This window comes from Corvus moneduloides, chromosome 12 (assembly GCF_009650955.1).
Source record: "Corvus moneduloides isolate bCorMon1 chromosome 12, bCorMon1.pri, whole genome shotgun sequence".
Lineage (NCBI taxonomy): Eukaryota > Metazoa > Chordata > Aves > Passeriformes > Corvidae > Corvus > Corvus moneduloides.
Window position 1 is genome coordinate 4696666 of NC_045487.1, and position 24792 is coordinate 4721457.

At 46.0% G+C, this 24792-nt stretch overlaps 1 protein-coding gene and 1 long non-coding RNA gene across 3 annotated transcripts in view; both read right to left on the bottom strand.

The window, feature by feature from the left end:
* CMIP (c-Maf inducing protein) overlaps nucleotides 1-3388 on the bottom strand; it is a 131748-nt gene extending 128360 nt beyond the window's left edge. The window contains exon 1 of the mRNA XM_032121753.1: nucleotides 2389-3388. Within this exon, the coding sequence (XP_031977644.1) occupies nucleotides 2389-2685 (297 nt within the window). The 5' untranslated portion in view covers nucleotides 2686-3388. The remainder of the gene's footprint in view (nucleotides 1-2388) is intronic.
* Nucleotides 3389-10369: 6981 nt separating this feature from the next.
* On the bottom strand, nucleotides 10370-24604 carry LOC116449670. Of its 2 annotated transcripts, XR_004242492.1 has the most exons (3): nucleotides 23004-24604; nucleotides 13457-13570; nucleotides 10370-10674 (listed from the first exon to the last, which is right to left on the bottom strand). It is a non-coding gene; the product is annotated as an uncharacterized LOC116449670 (long non-coding RNA). The 2 variants fall into 2 exon arrangements; XR_004242491.1 differs by having other exon boundaries at nucleotides 10370-13570.
* Between the last annotated feature and the right edge of the window lie 188 nt (nucleotides 24605-24792).

Sequence of the window (24792 nt, forward strand, 5' to 3'; positions counted from 1 at the left end):
TTGCCAGATCTGGATTTAGCTGTCATTACAACTTTTGCTTTAAAATGCAAAACAAAGTGATGTTATTTTCCCGTTCAATTTTATTCATGTTATATAGAATGCAGTAAAACTCGTCATGCCACTGGATTTGCAAAGGGATGATGTGAAGATTAATTACTGGCTGCTCATAAAGCATCCTGCCTGTGGAAAGCCCCATGTGTAAAAATGACCTTGTTATCAAAGCTGTTGAGTGCTCCCAATGCTCACTTTCAATGGACAGAATGGATATTTTTCTATAGCTCTTGAAAACCAAATTAGTTACATTCAAATATCTACCTCCAGTTTGAGGAGGTTTTGGCATTGTGCCTGGACCCCATTTCTCTAGGGGGTGGGGGTTAAACTACCATGGATTTTGCTAAAATCACATCTTTCCTGCACAAACCAAAAAAGACTAAAATGTGGCTATCATAGAACCAATGTCTGAAAGATACCTGCTAAACCTACCCATACAGTCAGGCAACAAGTGAATGCAGATCTTATCCATGTGCTCTAATTACCCCTTGGAAACCAAAGACACAATGAAACAATAAAGCACAGATATTTCTGTGAACAACGGTATTTGTGGGGTGACTTAGCACCGGGAAAAAATGATAAGACACAAGACCAAGCATGAAGAGCACTGCTCAACAAAATGGAGCCTGCAATGCTACGCACAATGCTTTAGTATCTTCTTGCTATTTATATACATAAAATAATTAGGAATGAGAACACCTCAACATTAATTAAAGCACAACCCCATAGGACTTCAGAAATCTTTTCAGAGGTGGTTTCTCTGATGACAGCTTTGCCAGCGAGCAGAGTTTGACCTGTCCTGTACAAATACAACTTCACGCCTGGTATTGCCACATTGCAGAGAACAACATCTGAAGCGTGATCATGCCTCTCTCTACCCGTATCCTCCTCCTCGGCTTAGAAATAATCAGCTATGGATACTGCCAGGAAAATGCCTCAGCTCCACTAATATTCAACTCCCCCTCTACAATGATGGTATTTCAACAAAATTAAGAACTGCAAAAACTCCTCGTGCTCGTGTCTTTCAGGGGTTTTCTCCAGCAGTGCTTGACCAAATCTTCCTTCTCCTTTTAGACAGTAGTTCTATCAAAGAAAGAAAATATTCCCTTGGAAACATCCTCGAGAGCCCAGTGGAAACGGTAAGTGGAGATGTCATTGTGGCACAAAAAAGCTCTGTGAGAACAGGCAGCTGGCCTACCTGAAGGTTAAAGTAGCTCCCACTGAAAACCTGCTCTGAATACTTCAGAGCAGAGCATGATGCAGGAGAGACATTTACACACAGTGTGTCTGTGTACCAAAGTGTGAAAAAATTCAACCTCCGAGCACAGCACAGGCTGGATGAAATCCATTGAAATACACCATTAACAGAAATCTACACAAAAGCCAATCCACTCTCTCGTATCAGTGTCCTATAGGAAGGCCCGAATGAAGCCATTGAGAAAAATGAGACATTTACATATAAATCAAAAAAAGACAGGATCCAAGTACCGGCTGATTAAAGATCAGCATAAAATATGTTTTGTTAATCGCTTATAAGATAAAATCTCCGTGTAATCACTCTATATACTCCACAAATATTCAAATAATATTGGCCATGAAATTTTAAGTTGAATATGAAAACATAAATCATATTTTTCAAGCCTGCATCCGTCTATTGTACATCTTCTGTAACGCTGATATCACCACCTCGCATTTTTCTCTTGCATCATTTTCCAGCAGGAAGAAAACCCTGAAGGAATCTCCATATTTTCCAATCACATTGCCTGTATCTGGGCAGGTTATGTGACCGCCAAACCAGAGCCCCCAGAGCAGGCCTGAACCACAGCGAAGTCCACGCACAACCCGAGCCTTCGCTCTCAAATTAAAAGCATCCTCCACCTCCCTCACCTCCAACTTGGCCAAGGTGCCAGCAGGTATCTGCCGACTTTGGTTTCGGATAGGAAGGGCTCAGTGTGGTGATTCTATGTCGGGGTCATGTTGAGAAGGAAGGAATTTTTTTTTTTAAAGGGAAAAAAAAAAATCAACAACAATAATAGCAACAATAATAGCAGCCTTGCTCGGAAAATAAGAAAAAACAACACCGAAACTGCAAAAATAAACATCCATAGGACTACAAACAAGGGAGGAAAAAATCCTTTCAGGATTTTCACTGGCATTCCGGGACCCAGTCGAGCCGATCCCCCCCTCGCCCACCGGCGGCCCCGGAGGTCCCCGCCAGGTCCGGCCGCTCGGGGACAGGAGGGCGCGGGCATCCCCCGGCCCCGCGCACCGCGGATACCCGCGGCCGCTCCGTGTCCGCCCCCGCGGCGGGGCCGCTGGACCCGGGCGGGCTCTTACCGTGGCCGAGGCGACGCTGTTGTCCGCCAGGGTCAAGTGGTGCGGCTCCCACCGCCGCAGGAACTTGGAGGTGAGGATCTTGCTGAGAAACGTCCGGGGGTGCCGGATGACACACACCTGGATGTCCCCCTCCTGCAGCAGCTTGTACCTCATGCCGTTGCAGTGGAGCAGGGCTCTCCGGCACGGCGCGGCACCCATTTTATTCCCCTCGGGAGCGGACATCTCGCCCAGCAGCGGCTTGCTCTCCTCGGGCTGCCTGCGGTCGCTGCCCCCGCCGGAGCCGCCGGTGCGATCCATGGCAGCCCCGCGGGCCGGGTCGGGGGTGGCGCTCGGCCGCCCGCGGGGACCGGTCTCTACGGCCGGTAGAGACGGGTACAACCAAAGAAAATAAAATTCAAAATAAAAACTATAACAAAAAAAAAAAATCCAACCCCACGCGGCAGATTAAAAACAGGGAAAAAAATCGCACGCTGAAGAGGAAAAAAAAAAAAAAAACCAACAACAAAACCTGTCGGGGAAGATGGGGGTAGGGACTGAGCCGCACCGAAGGGAGAAGGGGGAAAGGGAAGCGATAAAATCCTTATTCAAACTTCCCAATCCGCCCTCGGCGGGTCACAGCGCCGCGTCCATGCTGCCGGGCGGGCGCCGGCCGAGCGGAGGGTCGGCTCCCGCGGGGGCGGCGGACAAAAGCCGGCGGTGGTGGTGGCGCGGGGGGCTCCTGACGGCAGCGGCGGGGGCTGCGGGGCGTCCGGCCGCGGCTCCTTCCTTCCCCCCGGGGCGTGTGCGCGGGAGCGTGCGGCGGCGCGCGTGCATGTATGTGGGTGCGGGTGCGCGCCCGTGGGTGCGGGTGCGGGTGCGTGTGCGAGTGTGTGTGTGTGTGTGTGTGTGTGTATGTGCCTGCCTCTGCGTGTGCGTGTCTATGTGTGCGGGTCCCCACGCGCGCCGCCGCCGCGGCGGCAGGAGGAGAAGGCGGCGAGAGCAGCGGGCGCTGCCGACACAGCCCCTCTGCCGGAGCGGCTCCGCGCGCCGCGATTGGCCCCGCCGCCGTCACGTGCCGCCCTGCCTGACGTCAATGGCGGCGGAGCCGCTCCGGGCAGCGGCGGCCGCGGGAGGTGCGCGGGAAGCGCCGCGCCCCTCGCAGAATCCCGGGATCGTTTCGGGCTGGAAAAGACCTCTGCGATCATCGGGTCCGACGTGCGACCGAACGCCACCTCGTCAAGCAGACCGCGGCACCGAGTGCCATGTCCTGGCTTTTCCTTAAACACCTCCAGGGACGGTGATTCCAGCACCTCCCTGGGCAGCCCGTTCCGATGTCTCATCAGCCTTTTTGTGAAGAAATCCCTCCTAACGTCCAACCTAAACCTCGCCTAGCGCAGCTCATCGAGGCATGAGGCTGGGCAGGGCTGGAGGTGTGCGGGCACCCCCAGGCCCCTCCGCAGTGAGGGGAACCCACAGGTGGAACCCGAGGGAAGGGGGAGACTCACTGCGGTCAGTGTCCCCTTCTCGCAGCCCCCGCGCTGGCAGGAGCCCGGGCAGGACGCAGGGGGTGTGACCACCTCTCCTTGTAGGTGACAAATCATCGCAGGTTGAGTTTTGAGCATCCTCGCTCCAGCGTTAAGCTGTTTGTACAACCACTACAGAGAATGGCCAAGGAAGCCCGTGCCAGGCTGCTAGCCCTTCAGCAGTGATATCCCCTTTCCTCTGGCTGTATGGGGAAACTGGGAACGGCTGCACTCCACAATGCGCCAGCCCTTGGAAGCCCAGGAAGAGCAGCACCTTCTCGCACTGTGCTGAGCAGGGGGTGGAATGTCCTCTGATCGTCCGTGATGCACCAGAATCGTTTGTCAAAAAGAGAAAGCAATGAAAAAACCAACTCCCTCCTAAGCCCTCTAAACCGCTTAACAGCTGGGGGATGCTGTGTGCAATATGGATGCCATGCCCAGAGAAATGGTACCATCAATACTTGCTTTTTTCTCCGTGGTAGAACTCAGATCACGTTTCCAATTTCCTCATTTGCACAACCAGGTTAGGACCAATTAAAGAAAATACATTTTATATAATACATGCACATGCCATTGAACTGTGGGACCCCTCACAATGAGTACTACCAAGGTCCAGAAGTTAGAAGGAATTTACAGGGCAGTTTTAGTTCGTGCTTGCAACATATTCAGAGAAAGTATAAACCTTATACTTGAAATACTTAAAGTTTGAGTTCCCTCTGATTGAGGGAGGTTGGGAGAGGGTCTGCTCTGTGATGAGCCGATTATTGCAGAGCGTGTGCTCTGACAGGGTTTCTGGTGGCATCTCCCCGTGCAATAGTTCTTGGATAAGTCATCATGCCAAGAGAGGTGCCAGCAGTTGCGGGCAGCGTCACCAGCCCGCTCCAGAGAAAGCTCTTTCATCTGATCTATTCACATCACGAGTCACACACAGATTATCTGTTGGAGAGGCAAGCTGCTACTGGAAGGGCTTGGGAGCCTTTGCCATAAAACCTTTTGTAGTGGCTGCTGTCAAAGACAATACATGACCGGCTGGACCACAATTGCAGTGAGCATGTCCATCACGTGTGTTGTTACAGAGCTGTTGTGTTGAAATAGGCTTGCATTTGACAGGAGAATTGCTGTCTAAATACTTTCAGAAAGGAAGGTTTTTTAACCTATCAATTACTAGCAAATTTGAGGGACAGTTTTGTTGCATGTCAGCATCAAAATTATTTGTAAAAAGCAAGGAAGTCTGGGAGTACTCCCAAGTACCAGTTGATAAAATGATGCAGAAGTATGCAACTTGGCAAAGGTTAGAAGAAAGCCACTCATTTAATGACAGGAATAATACAACCAACAGGAATATAAAAATCTCTTTTATAGACGTTCAAATTGTCAGTATCTCATAGTCCTCGTAATCACTTACCTCCTGAAGTTAAAGTGACTGGTCATTGTGCAGTAAACATTACAGGCGGTTCCCACAGAGTTTTGTACACCATATACTGTGAGGGGTGAGTGACACAGGCATTTACGCTGAAATAAACCCAGATCTACTCATACCTATAAATATGCGTGGAACTGCAATAAAAATAATAATAAAAAATACTTGCAAACCAAAGTAGAAAAGAACAGCTTTGTTTAGATGCAAGTTTTTGCTGCAGGAACTATCTGTTTCCAGGAGTTCATAGGGTGCCTGGTACAAGTGAGACCTGTTCTTGTTTGACCCGAGGCACTGTTCTGGTACAAATGATAATCGTGTCAATAGTAGGACTATTTGCATACACTCACCTGCACCCAGTACTTCACTCAGAAATACAACCACTGGGACTATTCCAGTGCAAATCTGTGCAAATAAGCCACCTGCACAAACCACTGCTTTAAATCTACCACAGTGGTCCTCTCTGAGAGCTGCTCAACAACGGGAGGACGTTATGTAAGAGTCTGGTATCCTTAAGTGAATTTCCTGGCAAATTAGAGCAGATGTTTTCCACTTGTGTGCCACGGAAGGCAGCAAAAAATTAAAGCTGGTCTATAGCAGTCGACCCATGAGTTACCTGAAAGGATCCGAGCCTGGAAATCCACCATTCCAAAGTGTTGAAATCCACTGAGACCCTGCAAAAGCCACTCCTAGCAACACCTGTCAAGGACAGAGGTCCAAATCCTCAGACGTGCTATGCATTTGCAGCTCTCCCTGAATCCCCACTCTCAGGCTGCAGGTGTTCTCTCTGAAGTAAGCTCAGCACAGCACGATAAGATCAAGGTATGAAATCTCACATTGCCTGCCAGAATGGGGCAACCCAAAACCCTGTCTAGACAAGTGAAATTGAAACAGGCTGCTGGCTGCCCAGCTTGCCGAAATGCACATTAGCCATCCAACCTGCAATAAATAGCCGGTATGTGACCCAGGGCTGAACACGTTAAAATTAACACCCTTCCTCATATCTCCTATCAATTATAGCAAACAGAAGTTGGATCAGCTGCAGTCCTAGCTTTTTTGTTCTTCCAGACTTCCTCTTCTGGCTCCATGCAGCACAGCAGACATCTCAGGTATACATGCTTGGCAGTATTTCAAGGCGGTGTTTGGGGAATTGCTGCATGTTTTCTTTTTTCCCCCCAAATGAACAAATCCAACCAGAAATTTATCGTGAATGAGAGACAATAATTCATTTAAATAATAAACACAGAGGAAATAATTCATAATAAAAAGCACATCAGTGAAAATGTACCTCTAGCTACCCACAAGGTGCTTCTGGGCATGATATCAGTTTTGAATAATTCAAGAATTTGTGAATTTTTCTATGAAATACTTCATTTCTGTGCTACAAGAGAAACACAACCTCTGGAAATGGAAATTGAACAGTTTATTTATTACTGGTGATACTACTACCAAGTAGAAGCTCCTTTAAGTCAGGGCCTCTAGGTATAGGTCAAATTTGAAGAGGGAAGGAGATAGAGAGAGATTTGTTCTACTGTGCAGAAGTATCAGTGCAGTTGGACCAAAACAAGAGTGGGGGCTGGCAGGGAAGTGAGCAGAGATAAAGGTGTTTTCTCCAGAAGGGAGGACACTGGCAGAAGGGCAATTCAGACCTACCTGAATTGTACCAGTTTTGTACCCTGCTCCTGGACTCTGCCCTTTCCTTTGCACTTCTTTGTATCTTGCCCTCTTTTTATTATTCGCTGCCATTTCATAATAGGCTTTGTCAACAGAAGCATCGCTTCCTGAAAGACTCTGTAGCCTGGAAACCTGGGATATACCCACCATGGATACACCCACTGTAGGTAAATCTACCAGTTTAAAGCAGGTAAGACTTCTAGGTCAGCAACAGATTTTTTTTCCCATTTTCCAAAACCAATTCAGTTGTGACATATATTATTCAGAATATTGATCTGCTCAGTTGTGTGTCTGTAAAACCAGGAAAGCTCATGAACACAAACATTTGCAAATACCTGAGATTCCAGTCTTAAGAAAAATCTGCCACTTTTTACACATTTCCAGCATTTGTCTCTTGTAGATCTACACTCAGTTCCATCAGGTGTTCTGCAGAGGTCATTTCTGGGTGCCAAAACAGAAGCAGTCTCCTGACACACCTTCTTAAGCTTAGTAACACCCACCTACAACCATGACTTGAAACAAAAGAAATGTGGTATTCTAGAGGAAAAGAAAGCAGCAATTTGTGTCAAGTGCTCAGTGCCACTAGTACAAGTTTCATAGCAGTGAGGGGCTTGGAGCACCCATGGGAAAACACTTGAGATGCCAAAACTTGTGCAGGAAAAAAACATTGACTAAAGTCACTTTATCTGAGTGTAAACCCATGTGGTGGATACCTGACAAGCTATGAGGGAACTAACAGAGTAGCAAGGGCCAGAATTAAATGCCTCAATGGGGGATGTGCTGACCACTGTCTCCACAGGGGCTTTGCAGGATTTGTAGTATGCTTTAAAAGAGAAAACAAGAGAAAGGAATAATAACCACTTACTACACTATTAATTACTCCTGGTTCATTTTACAACATTAACACATGACTTGACAAACTCTTTCCCCAGTCAATCAAAGAGGGAAGAAAAGATATATCTCCTTTTACTGTCTCTCACTCAAATTTTCTGTCAGAGGCTCTGAGGGCCTACCACAGTCATGCTTTTTGTCACAAAAAAACCGAAAACACTTCTCTTGTCTGCTTAACACATCCCTGGGAGCTGTCTTTTCAGAGATGTGAGATACGGTTTTTCCAAGTAGAGTAGCAAGGACCAGGAATTCCCAAATTGTATTCAATATCCGTTTAGACTCTTACACAGCAGCTGTTCCTCCCATGTTTGAATCCTCGATGCATATTAGAGATAATGGAGCTTTCTTCCCTTATTCACAGAGGTGCTGCCTGGATTATGGAATTCATTAGTCAATGCTTGCAAATTGCCACTGTTGACTCAGAGCAAATTCCTGCTATCAGACTCACTAGTCAGCTCATTTTCATAACAATGCTGTATTGTTAAAAAATACTTTTAAGCCACTTTTTAGTGAAACTGGGGAATACAACATATTCAAGCAAACACCTAAAACATCAAAGAGATGCTGTATCAGTAATGCTAAAAGTCCTGCATTTGAAGTGTGTTTAAATTAATCAGCGTGATGGTGTTAAGAGGATTCAGTAAGTCATAAAACTTTGGGCAACTGAATTGCTTCCCAAAAGGTGTGCTGGACGTTTAAACCTAAGTAGATAAAGATTAAAGAAACCCACCCTGCAAGAAATAGCTGCCCCTGAGGAAAGAAAGACTTGATTAGGGCACCATTGATCAGAGGTGAATAAAATAAAGATTGGATTTGCAAGGAGCTCTTTCTTTTCCCTAAATTTCTCATTACCCACTCCTGAGACTAGCAGTGATTCTGAAAGACGCCTCACAGAGGAGTAGTAAGTGGGAAATCAGACTCTGCTGTGAACTTGCAATTCTCTGACATCTCTGGCATTCATATTTCTACTCTTCTCCAAATTACTCAGTCACTGGGTTCTTGCTTTCCCAGCTGATGCACATTACAGCACAAGGCTGACTGCGAGCTATGCAGACCCTGGGGACAAATATATCTTTGATTCCGCTCTGACATAATGCACAATCTTGAGTGCATGATGCAGAAATACTTTTTTTTCTGCCTGTCATCATCAGATGCTCTGATGTAGGGGGATGTAGGATGAAGCTGGTGGTGCCAATTGCTAGAAGGAGCCTGCCATCTGCTGATCTGAGCTGTACTCCAGCCTGACTTTTCCCAGATCTGATTTAGTAGGATGAAACAGTATACAAAGTAAGTTAAATGTATCAGAAATTAAGCAGAATTAACAGAGTTTCTGTGGTGAAGGAGTTTATTTAAGTGGAAAGAGGAAGTCCCAACTCTTACAATGTCAGGTCTGAATCTGAATTGGACAAAGAAATAAAGAGGCAACTAAAATAAACCCATTAGTCAGTAGGAAAGAGATAAGCAGAAGACAGAGAGAGGAAAGAGCCTGAAATTTCTTTTTTTGTTTTGCTGCTCCCAACCAGATAGTGAGGCTAAGATATCCCTTACCTTCACCCTTCCAACTTACAGCAGTCCTAAACTTTTTCTCTGTGGCCTTCTTCCACATGTCCAGACACAGAAAAACCCTGGAAAAAGGTGAGCTCTCATCAGGCTGCTATCTCCATTTACTTTCATGCTTACTGCCATCAGGATGTATGTAAAAAATTATCATTTGGCAGGATGCAGTGAAAGTCACCATTTCCATTACACAGTCTGCATTATTGTTCCCACCTCTAGCTAATATTTCCTATTTCATCAGTAGATTACATCCTACCAGTCATTCCAAGCTGCAAGTGCTCATCAGTTTGAAATGCTCTATTTAGCTCTTGACACATATAAAACATCACTGTAACACAACCAAGCATAAAAAGTCAAAGGGAAATGTGGGGTAGGATGCAGAGCTCTGAGCTTGTCACAATAAGGTGAAGTTTCCCCAAAAGAGAGGAAGAACAGCTAAGAAAGAAAAAAGTAGTCCCCAGATTAGGGAAGTGTATCTTCTCTCACTGAACCAACACAATGGGGAAGTGAAATTAAAAGTGGATGAAATGCTGAAAGTCTTGGATTTTTTTTTTTTTTTTTTTAAGACCAAGGGGGGGAAAAAAAAGCAGAATAGGAAAAAAGCATCAAGTATTAGCAGGATTAGTATCACAGGTTCTCTGGTGAAGAGGTGTCATAGAAAGAGAAGGTAACACATCTTAAATTACTGTTTTTATTATGAAAATCCTGTGTTACAATTGCTTCAAAACAATGCTACACAAAAGGCAGGTGAAACTCTCCCACTTGTCCACAGTCCTTTACTTATCTTAGTATGAGCTGGGCTATAAAGTAAAGTATAAACTCCCATCTGATGATAATGCACATCATCCAGTGCTGGAGGCTTTGTTGTGCTAAGAACATTGTAAATACATCTAACACAGACCCTGGCCTAAGAATTCTAAGCAAACAAATACAAAGGACAGAGAGGTGCATTCATTTAATGTGTTATCTTTCATGGTTATAGATTCACAGATCCAGCTAAAGGAACACTTTGGTAATTACATACCTTGTCATTTTTACCTGCCCATCAGCAGAGCATAGATTATTTCTTGAAAGTATAATATCCTTGAAGGCCTTACCATCCAAAAGGCAACAGAAAATAGACGAATATCAGTCATTTGCTTAGGACAGTCCCTAGGTGAAATGCAACAGAGCAAGAAGACGACAAATTCAGAGAATTCTCCAGAAAGAACAGATGGCCAGTAATGGACAGACTGTACCATATACCTGGAAGAAATGCATCACACATCATAACCAAAAAAATCCTAAACAAAACAAACACACAAAAAACTCTACACACCAAACAACAACAACAAAAATCATGGCTGTAACTTTGGTAGTGGTCAAGGCTGCAGGTGACCATCAAAATTAGAGTTTCTGAGCAACTACAACACTGCAAAATGGAGGTGTTTTCTATGACATAAAAATTTCTTCCAGTATATAAGGCTATTTTTTCAGAACATGAGAAAGATAAGCTGAAAAGAGTACACTTGGATTAAGCTCTTCGCTAATGCTATAGAAAGCTTTAAGATAAAATGCAGGATGAGACATTGCAGGAAAACACCAGCTATCCAGCATCAGCTCTTGAGCCCGTAGTAAGACCTTGAGAGCATTAGGGGTGGTACAGCTGTTGCTGCAAAACATCTTGTGGATTGGTTAACTCCACCAGCAAATTGCACCAAGGCAGATATCAATTTACATCTGTTTACCACAGCCACACAGGTGATGGGAGCAAAGGGAGTGGATGCAACGTGGGCAGTGTGGAGCAGGGCTGGGTTATCATTATCAGCAGCAGGAGAATAAAGGCATTCTGTGTGTTCCAGACCTTGTTTGTGAGTGCAGGCAGCTGGGGTTTGGCCTCTTGTTTGTCTCGCAGTCAAGAGCAAAGATCATTACAGTCCTAAACATGATCCAAATGTAAACAGTGAAACAACAACTGAAGAAAATGCTGGGTGAAATTAGCAGGACTGGGGCAGTGGGTAGGAAGGTGTAAGTAGGGATGATGGGGCCGAGTTATCATGTTTAGAGGCCCCATAGTACGTAATTTATACCTCACTATAACCATATTACAGGTGAGTCCCATGGTTCAAGGTCATCTAAGGAAATTTCAGTTCACTTAGCAGTAGTTTTTAATGAGAAATCCTACATGTGGGCCTAAAAAGACAGACATTTGGCCACTTTAATTCATGCAGTTGTTTCAGTTAACTTACATTTATGGCTAAAACGCCTCCTTAACTGAGTGTGGGAGCTAATGCTCCATGCTCTGAGGACGATGGGCATTCAAGGAAAAGTGTATTTAATACATTAAGAGCTGTGTAGCTGGTTTCTGGGAATTTCCTGTGACTCTACACAGGGAATTCAGTATGCTCCATATCTTTGAGCAAGAGAAAAGAAAGACAGGGCATTCCAGAGCAATCAAAAGTGGGAGTTTAGGGATGCACATTCCAGGAACCATTCCTTGCCTGGGAACAGGATGATTTTGGAAAGAACTGCTATGGTGCTTTCACACTGATTTTTGATTATTAATGTGTATGGGTTTGCACTTGCTATGCAGCAGTAGTTGACCTTTCCTAGGACAAGCCAATTAGTCCGCAAGAGTGAATAAAGAGATATTATCACCTCTAATATCTGCTGTTGCTGCTGCTGCCACTGCTTTTCCAAAATACTCTCCTGTGGGCATTAAAGTGATGTTTTCATTTATCCACCAATAAAAACTCAGCCTTAACCCATCTGCCTGTCCCTGTGTGTATATATCTGGGTAATTTAATAAATGCTTCTGGGTGTTGATTTACGTCATTGTATCTGTATATAAGCCTGCCTCTGTGAGCATGCTGCTGGTTGTCTCTGAGCATTCATTGTCTGCCTTGTGTGTGTATGTCTGTGTGTCTGAATGTGGTTTTGTTTAAAATTTTTCCCTAGAAAAAACAAGAAGTCAGATGTTTCATGAGGTTGTTTGTTAAAACCAAGGGAAGGAAGGAGGAGACAGTAAGGGATAGTTTAGAGAGAAAAGGGGGTAGATTTGGCTACAGTTAATCATCTGCCTCAGTCTTCTCTGGAGGAGATGGGGGAGTTCATTCCAGACATTAAAATGTCTCAGGGGAGGATCATATAGATCATGCTGGAAGAGAAATGGAAAGAGTAAATTATCCAAAGGCTCAGAAAGTAATGGAGCCAGATGCCATCTGATCCCAAAGCAAGGATAAAAACAGGGAGAGAGAACCTCCACAGGGTATGCCCGGGGTTCCCTGAGAAACTGGGTAGTGATAGGGCAAATGACTTCTAACTGCTATCAGTGAAGTTGATTTCTAGGATACCAGATTAATTTGGAACCTGTACCCTGGTTCCAGCTGTAATTCCAGCTCACAGGGAAAGGTATTACTCTGAGTCAGAATGCAGAACAAAAGAACATTAAAATAGAAGTAAATGCAAAGTTTCCCAACATGCCAGCATCCCCTGAAAAATAAGTCTGAATAAAGGTCTAGGAACACTTTCATAACACAAGTCTCCTCAAACCAACAGCACAAGGGGTCAGATGGATTTTCCAGCTCCGGTGCCCAGATCAGTTTGCACACACAGCTTGTTTTTCTGCACTTAATCATGGGCCTGACTCACCACCCCTTCTTTGCACTATTCACTATTCTCCCAGTTCAGCTGCAGCATAAACAACTGAACCAGCAGCACCTCACCAGGGGAAACACAGGGAAGCAGCAGTGGCCCTCTCCACACACTGTGACATTCTCTGTTTCAAACAAGAGGAAGGTAATTCCTGTTTTGGAAGCTGTTACACGTCCCAAGACCACAGATACCATCATGGTATACCAGAATCAGAAGTTTTCAGCATTGGTAGCCAGGTATTCTGAGGACAGCAATGTGCCCATGCCAGCTTGTAGTGGCCTTTGTCAGGCAGACACTGTGAACACAACAGTGTTTGTACATGGAAGTGCTGGGTTTGTTACGTATGTCCCCCATGATATTTTGGCTGCAATCCAGTACAGTTCCCAAGAAATACCTGGGATGTTTTCTATATATCCTTTGTTTGCAGAGGGACTCCCACGCAGCACAACTCTTCCCTATAGTGCTGTTAAACACAAGTAACATCTGCTCTGATTGTTGCACACATTTCCTAGAAGAGGTAAAACAACAGTGGAAATTAGAACTTGTATTCCCACATATAATCCTTCAAATGAAAACTACCTCATGGAAATATTTTCTGCAACAAAATAATATCATCTTTCTTACAGAGAAAAGCATGACTCAGACCTTGAGACATTTGGACACTTACAAACTAACTTCCCTATAGGAATTCCTACTAAATTCATAAGCCTTTAATGATCTTGTTCACACTTGTTCTTTTCAGGAAGTTTTCCCCATATTTCCAGACATCTTTCCCCTGACTAACATCCTCCATAAAGTAATTTCTTCCCACAGCACACTACAGCAGCCCCTACGCCTTTCCCCAGCCCCCTACGTTTTTCTCCATCCTGTCTGGGGTGCAGGTGGTGACCCTTCTGCGGGGGCCACCAGCGCCCACAGCCCCAGCCCATCAAACCCACACGGCCATTCCTGCACTTTGCCCCGTGCATTACGAGGGGATGTGTCAGCCAGGGCTATTGTTTGGAACAGGAAGCAAGTTTGGCCGCTTCTGTAATTTAGATTGTAGGCAATAAGCAGGGGTGTGGTGTGCAAAGCAAACAAGGCAGGATCAACAGCTCTTTTCACTTCTGGACAAGGAATTGGTCCGGTGGTGGCCCACAGGATCCTGTCCCGTATTGGCTATGGCTTCTCCTCGTGACCACAGCCAGGAGTGAAAAACCAGAGTGTCCTCCAGGCTTTCAACTGGAGAGTGAAGATAAAAGTGCAGGCCCCATGTTCTGACAGAACTTTATGAGCTAAACATCTTGAAATGAGATTATGAGAGAAAATTAAGAACAGTCTTCTCCTTTCAATAGGTCTTTAAAAACAATAACCAGGCTTTACTGTAAATTCATTTATTTTCCCTCAGTGTGCCAATTCCCAAGCTGATATCTCCTCTGTGTACCAGGGATATATATAGATCTAAATGTGGCAAGAAGACAGAAAGACTTTATTTATTTTGCGTAAGGACAGCAATGTGGGGAGTTCTTTTTTCCAGGAAAAACTCACATCAGAGAGTGAGTTACACATCTTGTTAAATACTATGAGGTAAATAAAATCCAAATTATATTTAGCTCATAGGAGGTGACAAATACTAGTCAGGTTGACTATTGCTTTGCTGGAAGTCAGTCAAAAACCACTGTCAAATAAAGCACGAAAATAGAGAAAATAGAAGAGTCTGTATTCTTGCATTTGCTAAGGTGAGGAACTTCCTGTTGTTTATTGCCAGCATTTTTTAAAAACTAGTTGTGAATACAAGGAAAGGTACTTAAAGTCAAATCCTGGCCTGCATTCTGCTGAAATCACCTAAACTGCCTGATTTAGATCTCCAGAACAGTCGGAAAACCCCTCACTCTATGCCTAGGATCATCAGTGACAAACACAAAACCTACGTCCTTTGTCCGTCCTTTGTCCGGCCAGGTCAGCGCCGCTGTGGCACCACACGTGTCCTTCTGTGCCTTACCAGGGACAAGTGTCCACATCATTCCCCACTGCAGCAGCTATGGATAGGGCAGGTTGCATGAACCAGGGGCAAACCGAGGAAATTTGGGGGTTTCCCTGCAAAAACCCAAGGCTGTGACAAAACAGGCCTAGATCTCCCTGCAGCAGCGTGCATCAGCTCAGGGTAAACTCAGCAAGCAAGAGGCAGCCGTAAGCCTTCAGATCCCTGGATCCAGACATTCATTTAATCCATAAGACTTCTCATGCAGGGCTGAGCTTTGTGGGGATGCCCTAGATCCATCCAGTGATCAAATATGCTCTAATTTGCGCCCACGCAGAAGTGCCTTCTCTCACTGAGCACTCCTTACCCTCTCACGGCTCCCTTCTGGGTCAGCCCTCCCCCCAGGCGAGTGGGTGCAGGAGGATCATCATTCTTTCCTGGCACAGCAGCTAATCCACCCAGCCTGACTGCAGAGAGATAGCTGGCTGTTTGGGAAGCAGTACCATGTGGGGGAAGATTTTTTAACCTATTCTTGCCTTGTTCTGTGTAAGAAAGCCAGGAACTCTCTCACAGAGGCAGCTGATAGAGTTGCCTACTTTGTTCAGCAGAAGAGCAGAAAGGACACCTAACCAGAGCAACTGGAATGTAACTTCAGGAGTTAATAAAATTTTCAAGCAGTCATTTATGTGCACTCTATCAAATGAACATATAATTATCAAAAGATTCCCCCACCTTTTCTTGGTTGTTGAGGTTTTTAAGTGAAAGCAAAGGTTTATACTGCTTGCCTGAGATAAAAGGGCCTGCAGAAAGGTGCCTGCCTGTCCTTACACTTCGCTATGTTAACAGCCACTGTCTGCAGTCAGAGTTCCTTCCTTAAGCACTTGAGCACTGTGAAGCCTTGAGGGGACACCGCCTTTGCCTAGAGATAGATATTGGGTAAGATTTTGGAAGAAAGGTTTGCATACAAGTAGCAGTGTGGTCACCACTGGAATGCTGGTTTCCTGCTAGACACATAGAGATTTTGTGACCCTGTGTTCTTTTACAAAAGATGAGTGACCTGCAAAACCCCAGCGTTTCATATCTCAAAGTGGTGGGGCAATACAACCTACGTAACAATAATGACTCACTGGGAAACAGAAGGATCAAGCTCCAGGGATCTCCACCTCAGCACAGACCTGCAAATATACCGGAATAATTTGCATTCCACAGCTTGCCTTGCAGAATCCACAGATAAAAACCAGGCTTGGCATGGCTAGGACATCTGAGCAATATTTAGCAGCAGAACAATGAGCCAGCTGGGAAGCATGTACTTATCCAAATTCAAGTGGGCAAGTAATTTTGGGCAACGTGGTTACTTAGGGATTGCCTGCACATGGAAGTTGGGACAAAGCAAACAAAGGTTTGAATGCATGACATGTAAACCCATTCCAGCAAACGGTGGTGTAAAGAGTCCAGTTGTTCTCAGGGTAGTGCACGAGAAATGCCTGTGATTTTTTTGGTGGTACCAGAGCAGAGGTCCCCAAATACCTGGGGAGCTGACACAGCTGCTTCTTTCTTCTGCCTGCAGCCTGCCGCCCTGGCTTTGAGCAGTGACTGGAGAGTTGCCTGTTCCCTCACTCCCTGCAGAAGTTACTGCCCCTGTAACAGGAACCAGAAAAGCCAGCCTCCCTCAGCTCTTCAAGCCCTCCAGCTTCTCTTTGCTGGCATAATTACATGCAGTGATGTGAAAGCTACGCCAAAGGTGGGATGAAAAAGCAAGACAAGAGTAGCCTGCACAGATCTCTCAGTGTAAGCCACCAGGATGAAATGAAGCATAGATGCAGTTTCTGTTATTTAGGGCTCAGCTTAGAAATCACAACCAACCACTCTTCATTCCCAAAAGTCATCGGTCTGGGTGACACTTCACTCTCCTTCTCCAGCATGACAACACAAACAGTGGTGATCTTAGGAGGAGCAAAGACAGAGGCAGTCCCAGGGGGTGCTTACTGATGGTGGTTTGTAGGTACAACTCCCTTTTAAGGGAAAAAAAAAAAGAAATAAAGGAAGAAAAGACTAGAATAGGGTCCAGGAGGAGCCGCAGAAAGGGAGCAGGCCCCACCAGATGTATGCAGAGCTAAAAGCCCTGATCAGACTTCCCTGTCCCTGACCTATCAGACACATGACCCGACTTGCTAATACTGAAAGAGCATCAGAGGAAGTGGGATTTGACACCATGTGCAAGCATTGGGGAGCAGGATGTGCTCGGTCCATAGTACATGACCAAGGCCATGTGTGTTTTCAACATCTTGGCACTCCTGGGAAGCTGTGGCCCTGACTGTGTTAGCTCTGGGTGCAGGATGGGCTTGGCCAGCACCAGCTGCCAGCACCAGAGGGAAGGGGCATGTGGGATTCTCCTGCACTGCCCACCCAGGCAGCTCACCATTCCATTTTGGTAGCGAGGCCATTTCTGCCTGCAACAGCAGCCACATACAGAGTTTTTCCCACTGAGTGGCTACTGTGGATTTGTTTCCCTGTGGGTGCAGGCAGCTCCTTTCTGGACAGAATCACAGTGATGTTGATACGGCAGAACAACTCCATTGCCACATAGGAGGGCTGGATGCTGCAGCAGGAGGACTTTGGGAGTGTAAGCTGGAACCCAGGAAGTTTCATGAGTCACCTTTGTTCCAAAATTCCCTACCCCTTGGGGATGCTCCAGGTTGGGGGCATGCCTTAGGGGACCCCTGCTGGGACACTGGGCACTGGTGAGCCCCAGGACAACCATGAACAAAATGGCATTCAAGCATGACCTATCTCATGGTTATCACTCATGCTGAGAGTAAGTTTATATACAATTTGCATAAAACTTTGGGTGGGAGCCTCAGAGAAGGTTATGGTGCCACTTGTCACCAAGTAGCCTCATGAAGGCAAATTGAAACATGAATCTACTGAAGAGGCTTTTTTAGAAAGAGAAGGAACTCATTCCTCTTGCCATCAGAAGCTCAGGGGCATTCACAGGAGGTTTATTTCCCTGGAGAATATAGTTTCTGCTGAGCAGGAGAGGATTAAGATGACCAGAAAAGCAAAGAGAGTGAGCAGGGCGGCCTAAAGGTGCTGGAGCTGTTTCACCTCGTTCATACTTCCTCCTTCCAGCAGCACTGCTGTGCACTGAGGCATTAAAGGTGAGATTTCTTTGCATCGTACTGGGCCCTGTGGCAAAGGAGATACCCGTCTGCGCCTGCAGCTACGGGGAAATTTCAGAGCAGGAGTGGTGCAAAAAATTACACTTATCTCACAGTCAGCTGACAGCAGAAGCTCTAAGCAAAGTCCTTCCAACTGTGATGGTATCAGCCACCTCCTTGAGCAGCCTTTTCCCCCTCCTCCATGTCTACGCACCATCGAGATGGCTCCACTCCCCAAATAACCTCTGGAGCTACTGCAGAAACTCAAACTGCCCCTGTTCAGGAGGGGTGAGAGCCTCTTGGTCATCAAGGGTCAGCACCAAGGGCCAGGCAGTTCTGTGCTGCCCTGACAAGAGCAGCTCCTCCAAGGTATGACCTGACTTTGAAGCCAAGAGTTCAGAGTATCATCCTGAACAACTTTCTGGCATATTTGTAGATCTGCCTCTCTCTCACCTGCCAGTCATACAGATGTGCAAATGGCAAGGACCAGAACCGAGGCCACCAGGGACCAATTCTCCATCCTCTTGCTGGACCCCTTGTCTTCACCTCTGCTGAGTTTCTCACAATAGCTCTCCAGCATTCCCACCTACAGCTCACTCCCTGACACACAGCAGGCATGTTACCCCAGTTGACCAAAGCAGGGACAATTTATTGAGGGAAACAGACAAAGTTTTAGATGCTTTTCTGATACCAAACAACACTTTTTCAGCATGTAGAAAATTTAAACTACAATAATTTCAAGTTACTAGGAACTCTTTTTTTAAAAGGAAGAAGTAAATGGTTAAGGTCTGAGGCCTCCTGTATAAATAGAAACAGATCACATTTATGAGATTAGGATTTAGTGTTTTAAAGTAATATTTGTGAATTTGATAACATTCATGATTTAGTAGGACTGCAGTGCAGAAACACTAAATCTGGTTTGTGTTTTGGACAAATCATTTAATCATTCTGATTCATGGCACCCAGCACTAATGAGAAGAGTCTTTTACACTAAACTTATCACACATGCAAGCTTTGTTTTGCCAATCAGGACTGTGCCAGGAAAGTGCAAATACCTAAAGATTATAGGCAATGGTAATGGTGTAGCAGTAAGGATGATCTTGATAATTATGTACCTTGAAGAGAGAGGAGAAACTTGTTCTGACTTGCAAATGGAATAAACCTGTCATAGCTCTGATAGGAGTCACCCAGGCTGGCAAGAACTAGGGATTTTTTTTTCAGGTCTCTTTAATAAAGTGGTACCGTGGGGGAGTGGTGGAAGATTCTGTGAGAAGCTCTGCTGAGAACACACTCCCTTGGTCCTCTGAATTTTCAGATTTCCCAATCTGTTCTGCTTTCAACCACGCGCCATTCTAGGTCCAAGCAACACTTCCCTGTCTAGCAGTCTGCTGCATTCACAGGTGCTTCATAATATCAGAGCAAAGACTTTGCAAATAAAAGCCTAAGGAGAGCTCTAAATATTTGTTGGATTGGAGCCTCACTTTGAGATCTTAATGCTGCTCATAAACCAGGCTCAGCCCCAAGAGCGACGCTGCCATCGCATGTTGGAAACAGGGTGTTGATTCAGCCCAAGAAATTTTGTGGAATATTCCTTCCTTCCCAATTTCTCTGAAACGAACAAAGGGATAGAGATGCCTGTGGCTGTTATGATGGCTGTTTCCTCTAGTAAACAACGTCATTCTAGTGTTCTCCAACTCAGTAACTGTCTTTTCCCAATGGTTAAATGCAGTCATAAAGAAAGAGAGGACATCTCTCCATTTAACCACAAATCCGAAGTACATCCAGAGAACTGAATGTACCAGGCAAATCCTGTAGGAAGATGTTCTCTCACCACACTACCAATGAGACTGAAAAAGTGGAAACAGAGAAGACTTCTTGTTCAAATTCACTTCTACAGCTATGAAAAAATTTGGAATAATATTATAACTTCATTTTCAAACTCAAGGATAAAGTAGGCAACAGCTATGCTACCCTTAAGTTATTCCCAGCATTTATTTAGGCAAGAAAAAGTTAACCTTTAGGGCCTTTATAACAATGTGTTTATACAAAGAAAAGTAAATCCAGTGAGCATGTGTCATCGAGCATCTGTCATCTCAGAGCAGGGTCCGAGGGTGGTGCCATTTCAATTACATCAGCTCCACGGAACAGGTTGGATTAAGGGGAAAAAAAAAGAAGCCCAGAAAGATGGAGCAGTTGATAGCAGGTAAATTGCTAGATTTTGGGTTATGCCAACCACCAGACTAACATCTCAAGGATATAAAATGCCATTCGGCATGAAGGAAAAAATTAGGAAAAGGTGTAAACATTGAAGTGAGTTGTGGTGCACTTGGTCCTGATGCTGATGCTACATCTCCAAATGGAGACAAATGGAACATGCTTGTGTTTAGAGCCACTTTTCCAACACGGGAGAATGCTACAATGGCATAATGTTACACCTATACCAAGGAGTGAGTCCAGCACACCTCTCTGAGCAGGGACAGTTTAACCTTCACCACTGCCTCACACCTGAAGGGTTTGCCTCTGAATGTTCTTCCTCAGCCCTTTCCTCTCTCATTTCTTAACGTGGGGGTTACACAACCATTCAACTGCAAACCAGTTTTGTTTTCATTTCAGCTTTCACAACCTTCCTGCTGGTCTTTAAACAAGTACAAGGTAGTGAGGGGGTTTCTTTGTTACCTTTCATTGAAATATTCACACTAAGATGGAAAATTCCAGGAAACAGTTAAAAACAAGAAGGCTAGATTACCATACATCAAAGGGAAGCAGCATTTGCTAACTCCTTCGTTTTACACGTATGTGATTCACAAACTGCTTCATGAAAATGGAAAAGTGATTGAGGAATCGCTCAGGTCCTGACAAAAAAAAAAAAAAAAAAAAACAAAACACCAACAAAAAAAACCCTAATAGCAACAACCTAATTTCCATGAAAATGGGCTGGTCTCCAAAGCATCTGCCAAGACCAGACACTGTGGTGCTTGCAGCTTTCCTTTGTTTGCTCTTCAAAGCAGGTAGAGCCAGGAATATTCCCGTGCCTCATGGCAAGCTGTAAGATGTGGTACATAACTTTCAGATGAGGGAATTTCACATTTCTCCCTGAATATTTCACACTACAACAGCAAGGAGAAAAGCACAGACGCAGCTGAAATGAGGAGATGAATTGAAAGGCTAAAAATGGATTCTTCAGCATTACTCTGTAGTATGGGGAACTGAGAAGGCAATTAAAACCAACATGAAAGGAGATTTAATTGCAAAACAGCGAAACCTGCTGAAGCACAGATAGCAAGAAGAAAAGAATCACCCCCATCTGAAGCCCAAGCCTTCCAGAGAGGAGAGCATTGCCCTGAGCTCCATGGGCAGCTGATGGGAAGAGATAGGCCCTTCCCAAGGCTCCGAGGGTGCAGTCTGGGGGAGCGTCTCTCTCTGCCCAGGCTGCCGTGACTCACCCTTACACACAGCCACAGCAAGGGGAAGAAATGCGGGGCAAACCCACCCAGCCCCTTCGCGGCGAGGAGAGCACAGCACAGCCTCCCCTCCCCATCCCTGCCAGGTCACATCCAGCATCCAGTCGCATCCAGCGCTGAAGGGAAAAACCGAGGTGAAATGGAAGGAGGCACCGATGGCAGCCCCGGGGCCGTGCTGAGCCACTCTCGCTCTGCGAGACTCCAGCGCTGCGCGGTCGTTTCTGTGCGTGGGCTTTTAAATCTGAACTCTAAGGACTCAAACACCTTCCCCGAGCACGGGCAGAGGGGAGCCGGGAGAAGGGGGGAGAGGGAGGCCTGGCAGCTGATGAGGACACAGCGGGAGGACAGGCGAGACTGGTTTGGAGGGGGTGGGCAGCGCACGTGGGAATGGAACGAGGCAGGGTGGGAACACCCTCAGCCCGTCTCTTTGGTCAGGCAGCTTTTAGCATTTCAAAGCGTTTCTTTCCTTTGTGACTCCAACCACTGACTAAAACAGGCAAGCAGGTATTTACAGGATCAGCCAAGCCCCTCCTGCCTAGGTGGCCTGAAAGGCATCGTTGCTGTGTCCTGCAAGCAAATCGCGGTGTCTCCTTCAAAGGCTTTCCTGGTCCCGGGGCAGGATTATGGAAAGGGAGAGCAGCGCCGGCTGTGGAAAATGGAAAATGTCGGGGCGCTGCTGCTGCTGGTAGGGTGAACCCTGGACTCGCTTCGGGAGCCGAGGGCAGGCGTCCCTGGGTGCTCTCCTGGGTGGCAGAGTCCGAGCAGGCAGGGTGACAAACAAGGGGACAGGCGTCCCTGGGTGCTCTCCTGGGTGGCAGAGTCCGAGCAGGCACCGTGACAAACAAGGGAACGTGTCCAGCCCCCTTCTGAGCAAAGCACCCCAAGCCAAAAAGCAGCCCAAAGTCGCAGGCACCTGATGTGCTGCTTGTTCCAGAGGCACAGGGTGGGGTACAAGGAGGGGAATCTGCTTTCCTCTTCAACACAGAAAACATCAAAGCTGTCCTAAAAAATTAAAAGCTTCTGGATGGGGTCTTGGTGTATTTTAAAAAGCAAAACAGACTAGTTTCAAAGCACTCTTTCCAAAGGTCCTTCCTGAACGTACACCACATGCAATGGAAAAACACTGCATGCCTGGCATTTAATATTTTTCACCTGTGACCCAGGATTGATGTCTGTGTAACTCCCTGATTTAATCCAACGACAAGTCTCAGCAAGAAAAAAACCCTTTCAGAGTTTGAAAAGGAGTTGGAAAAAAATAAAGTCACGCTCAACACTTCCCCTTCCCTGGAGAGATAGGAGTGCTGCTTGCCCTTTCCTGATGATAAGCATATCCTGGTGGTTAAAAATACATTTTGCTCTTACCGTAAATTCTCCATTAGCCAACTCCTTCAGCCCAGCCCACAGTGTTGGGGTTTGTGACTCCTTAGAGGCCACACGTGACAGAGCTTGGCCTGTGCGCGCCCAAACACGCTGGGGAAAAAGCAAAAGTAACAGCTCTGATCCTGCTGCCATTGGCTTCACCTGGAGCAGAGGAATCTGTGGAGTGAAAAAAAACATTCAGCTAAAATGACTTGCACCAAGATCCAATGCACCAATGGACTCTACATTCATTTTCTGCCTTTACAGCTGCTTCCAGATGAAAAGTTATGGGTTGTATTGTATTCTGAACAGCAATTAATTCTTCCGTTAATTTTACTGATTCCAGTGATCGTTGTGCAAAGGGACAACTCAGTAACATGGTGCTTAGCGAACAGCAGGTCTTGCTGCTTGATTTGAGATTCTGGAGGCCAGAAGCCTCTTCTTCACCTGGAAAACTCAGCCTGTTGAAAGATGGCTCCAAGACTTGGGCTGTGCAAAGGACACAGATGCCATCAGCCCTGGGAAGAGCCTGGTTCTGCAAAGCTGGGGCTGCTCACACACCCAGATGCCTCCACAGCAGCTCCAGCCTGCAGGGATCCTTTGCCAACTGCATGCCTCTCCTAGCACATTCCTGCCAGGAGAAAGCTGATGAGACACTCCTCTCTCAGGCTGAGGTAGAAGCTGGTGAACAACTGTGACTCCCTGTACACAGAAATCACAAGAGTCACAAGTCCGGTTGCGTAAACTCAGTACTTTGCCTTCTTGGCAAGTACCTTGCAGTTAAGGAGGCACAGAGAGGCCTTGCTCCCAGGCATCAAGAGCTTCAGCTGAAAATCCTGTTTGAGGAACCAGTTCTGGATTTCTCCTGCAAGACTTAAGGAAAAAAATTGAGGGGTTAAAAAGAGGCAGAAATGGGAACTTCAAAAGTTGTATCTCCTCTGTGCATAAAAGGTAAAGGAAACTAGGCAGCAGCCCTTTTCCCTTTCTGTTAGGATTCCAGGCTGTGGAATAAAGATAAATCCAAGTTCACCCTCCTGTCTTTGTTTCCAAGACTCAGTAAGACAGGGGAGATATGGCAGAGCCCATCTACGCAGCCATAACCATGGGAACACCATCAACAAGGGTAAATCAACACAAGGTTCTCTATCATCAGTCTGTATTTACACTGGAGGCCTCAGGCTCCCTGCACCAACCTGACTGGCAGTTCAGGACCATGGTATGGCTGTGGAACTAAGTAAGAAAAGGGATTTACGGAATAAATATGCATTTTTCTGTCCTAGTACCCATCATCTCTTTCAGAACACATGTTTACAGCACCTGGTCTCTGCACTCTGCTTGGAAGCCGTGCTGCTGCCTTCCCCTTTCACTTCCCTTGTCCAAGCTACACCAAACCTCAGCTTTTCTTTGACTCCTACCTCACATTTAGCTTTGCCTCAATGTCCTTTTGTTTAAGAAAAGGTAGACAGAGCTCTGGGTATTTTCCTGAAGATCAAACCCAGCAGAGGCAGCCCCAGCAGCAGCAAGGGCCAGTACCCCAGTGCAGGGACCAGCACAGCACAGAGGTAAAATATTGCTCAACTGGAGTTGCAGCTGCTTGGCATCTTAAAAATGTCCAGGTCTCTGAACTTTCAGGGGTTATGTCTGCACGCCGTGACACAGCCAAGGGTCGGAATATCAGGCAGCCCTGGAAGGAGCTGTTTGTACCTGCCCTTGGGAGCAGTTATGCTTCACATATTTTCCTCCGCTTTGAAAGGTCGCATGAAGAGCAGTATTTGTGACAGGGACGAGTGAG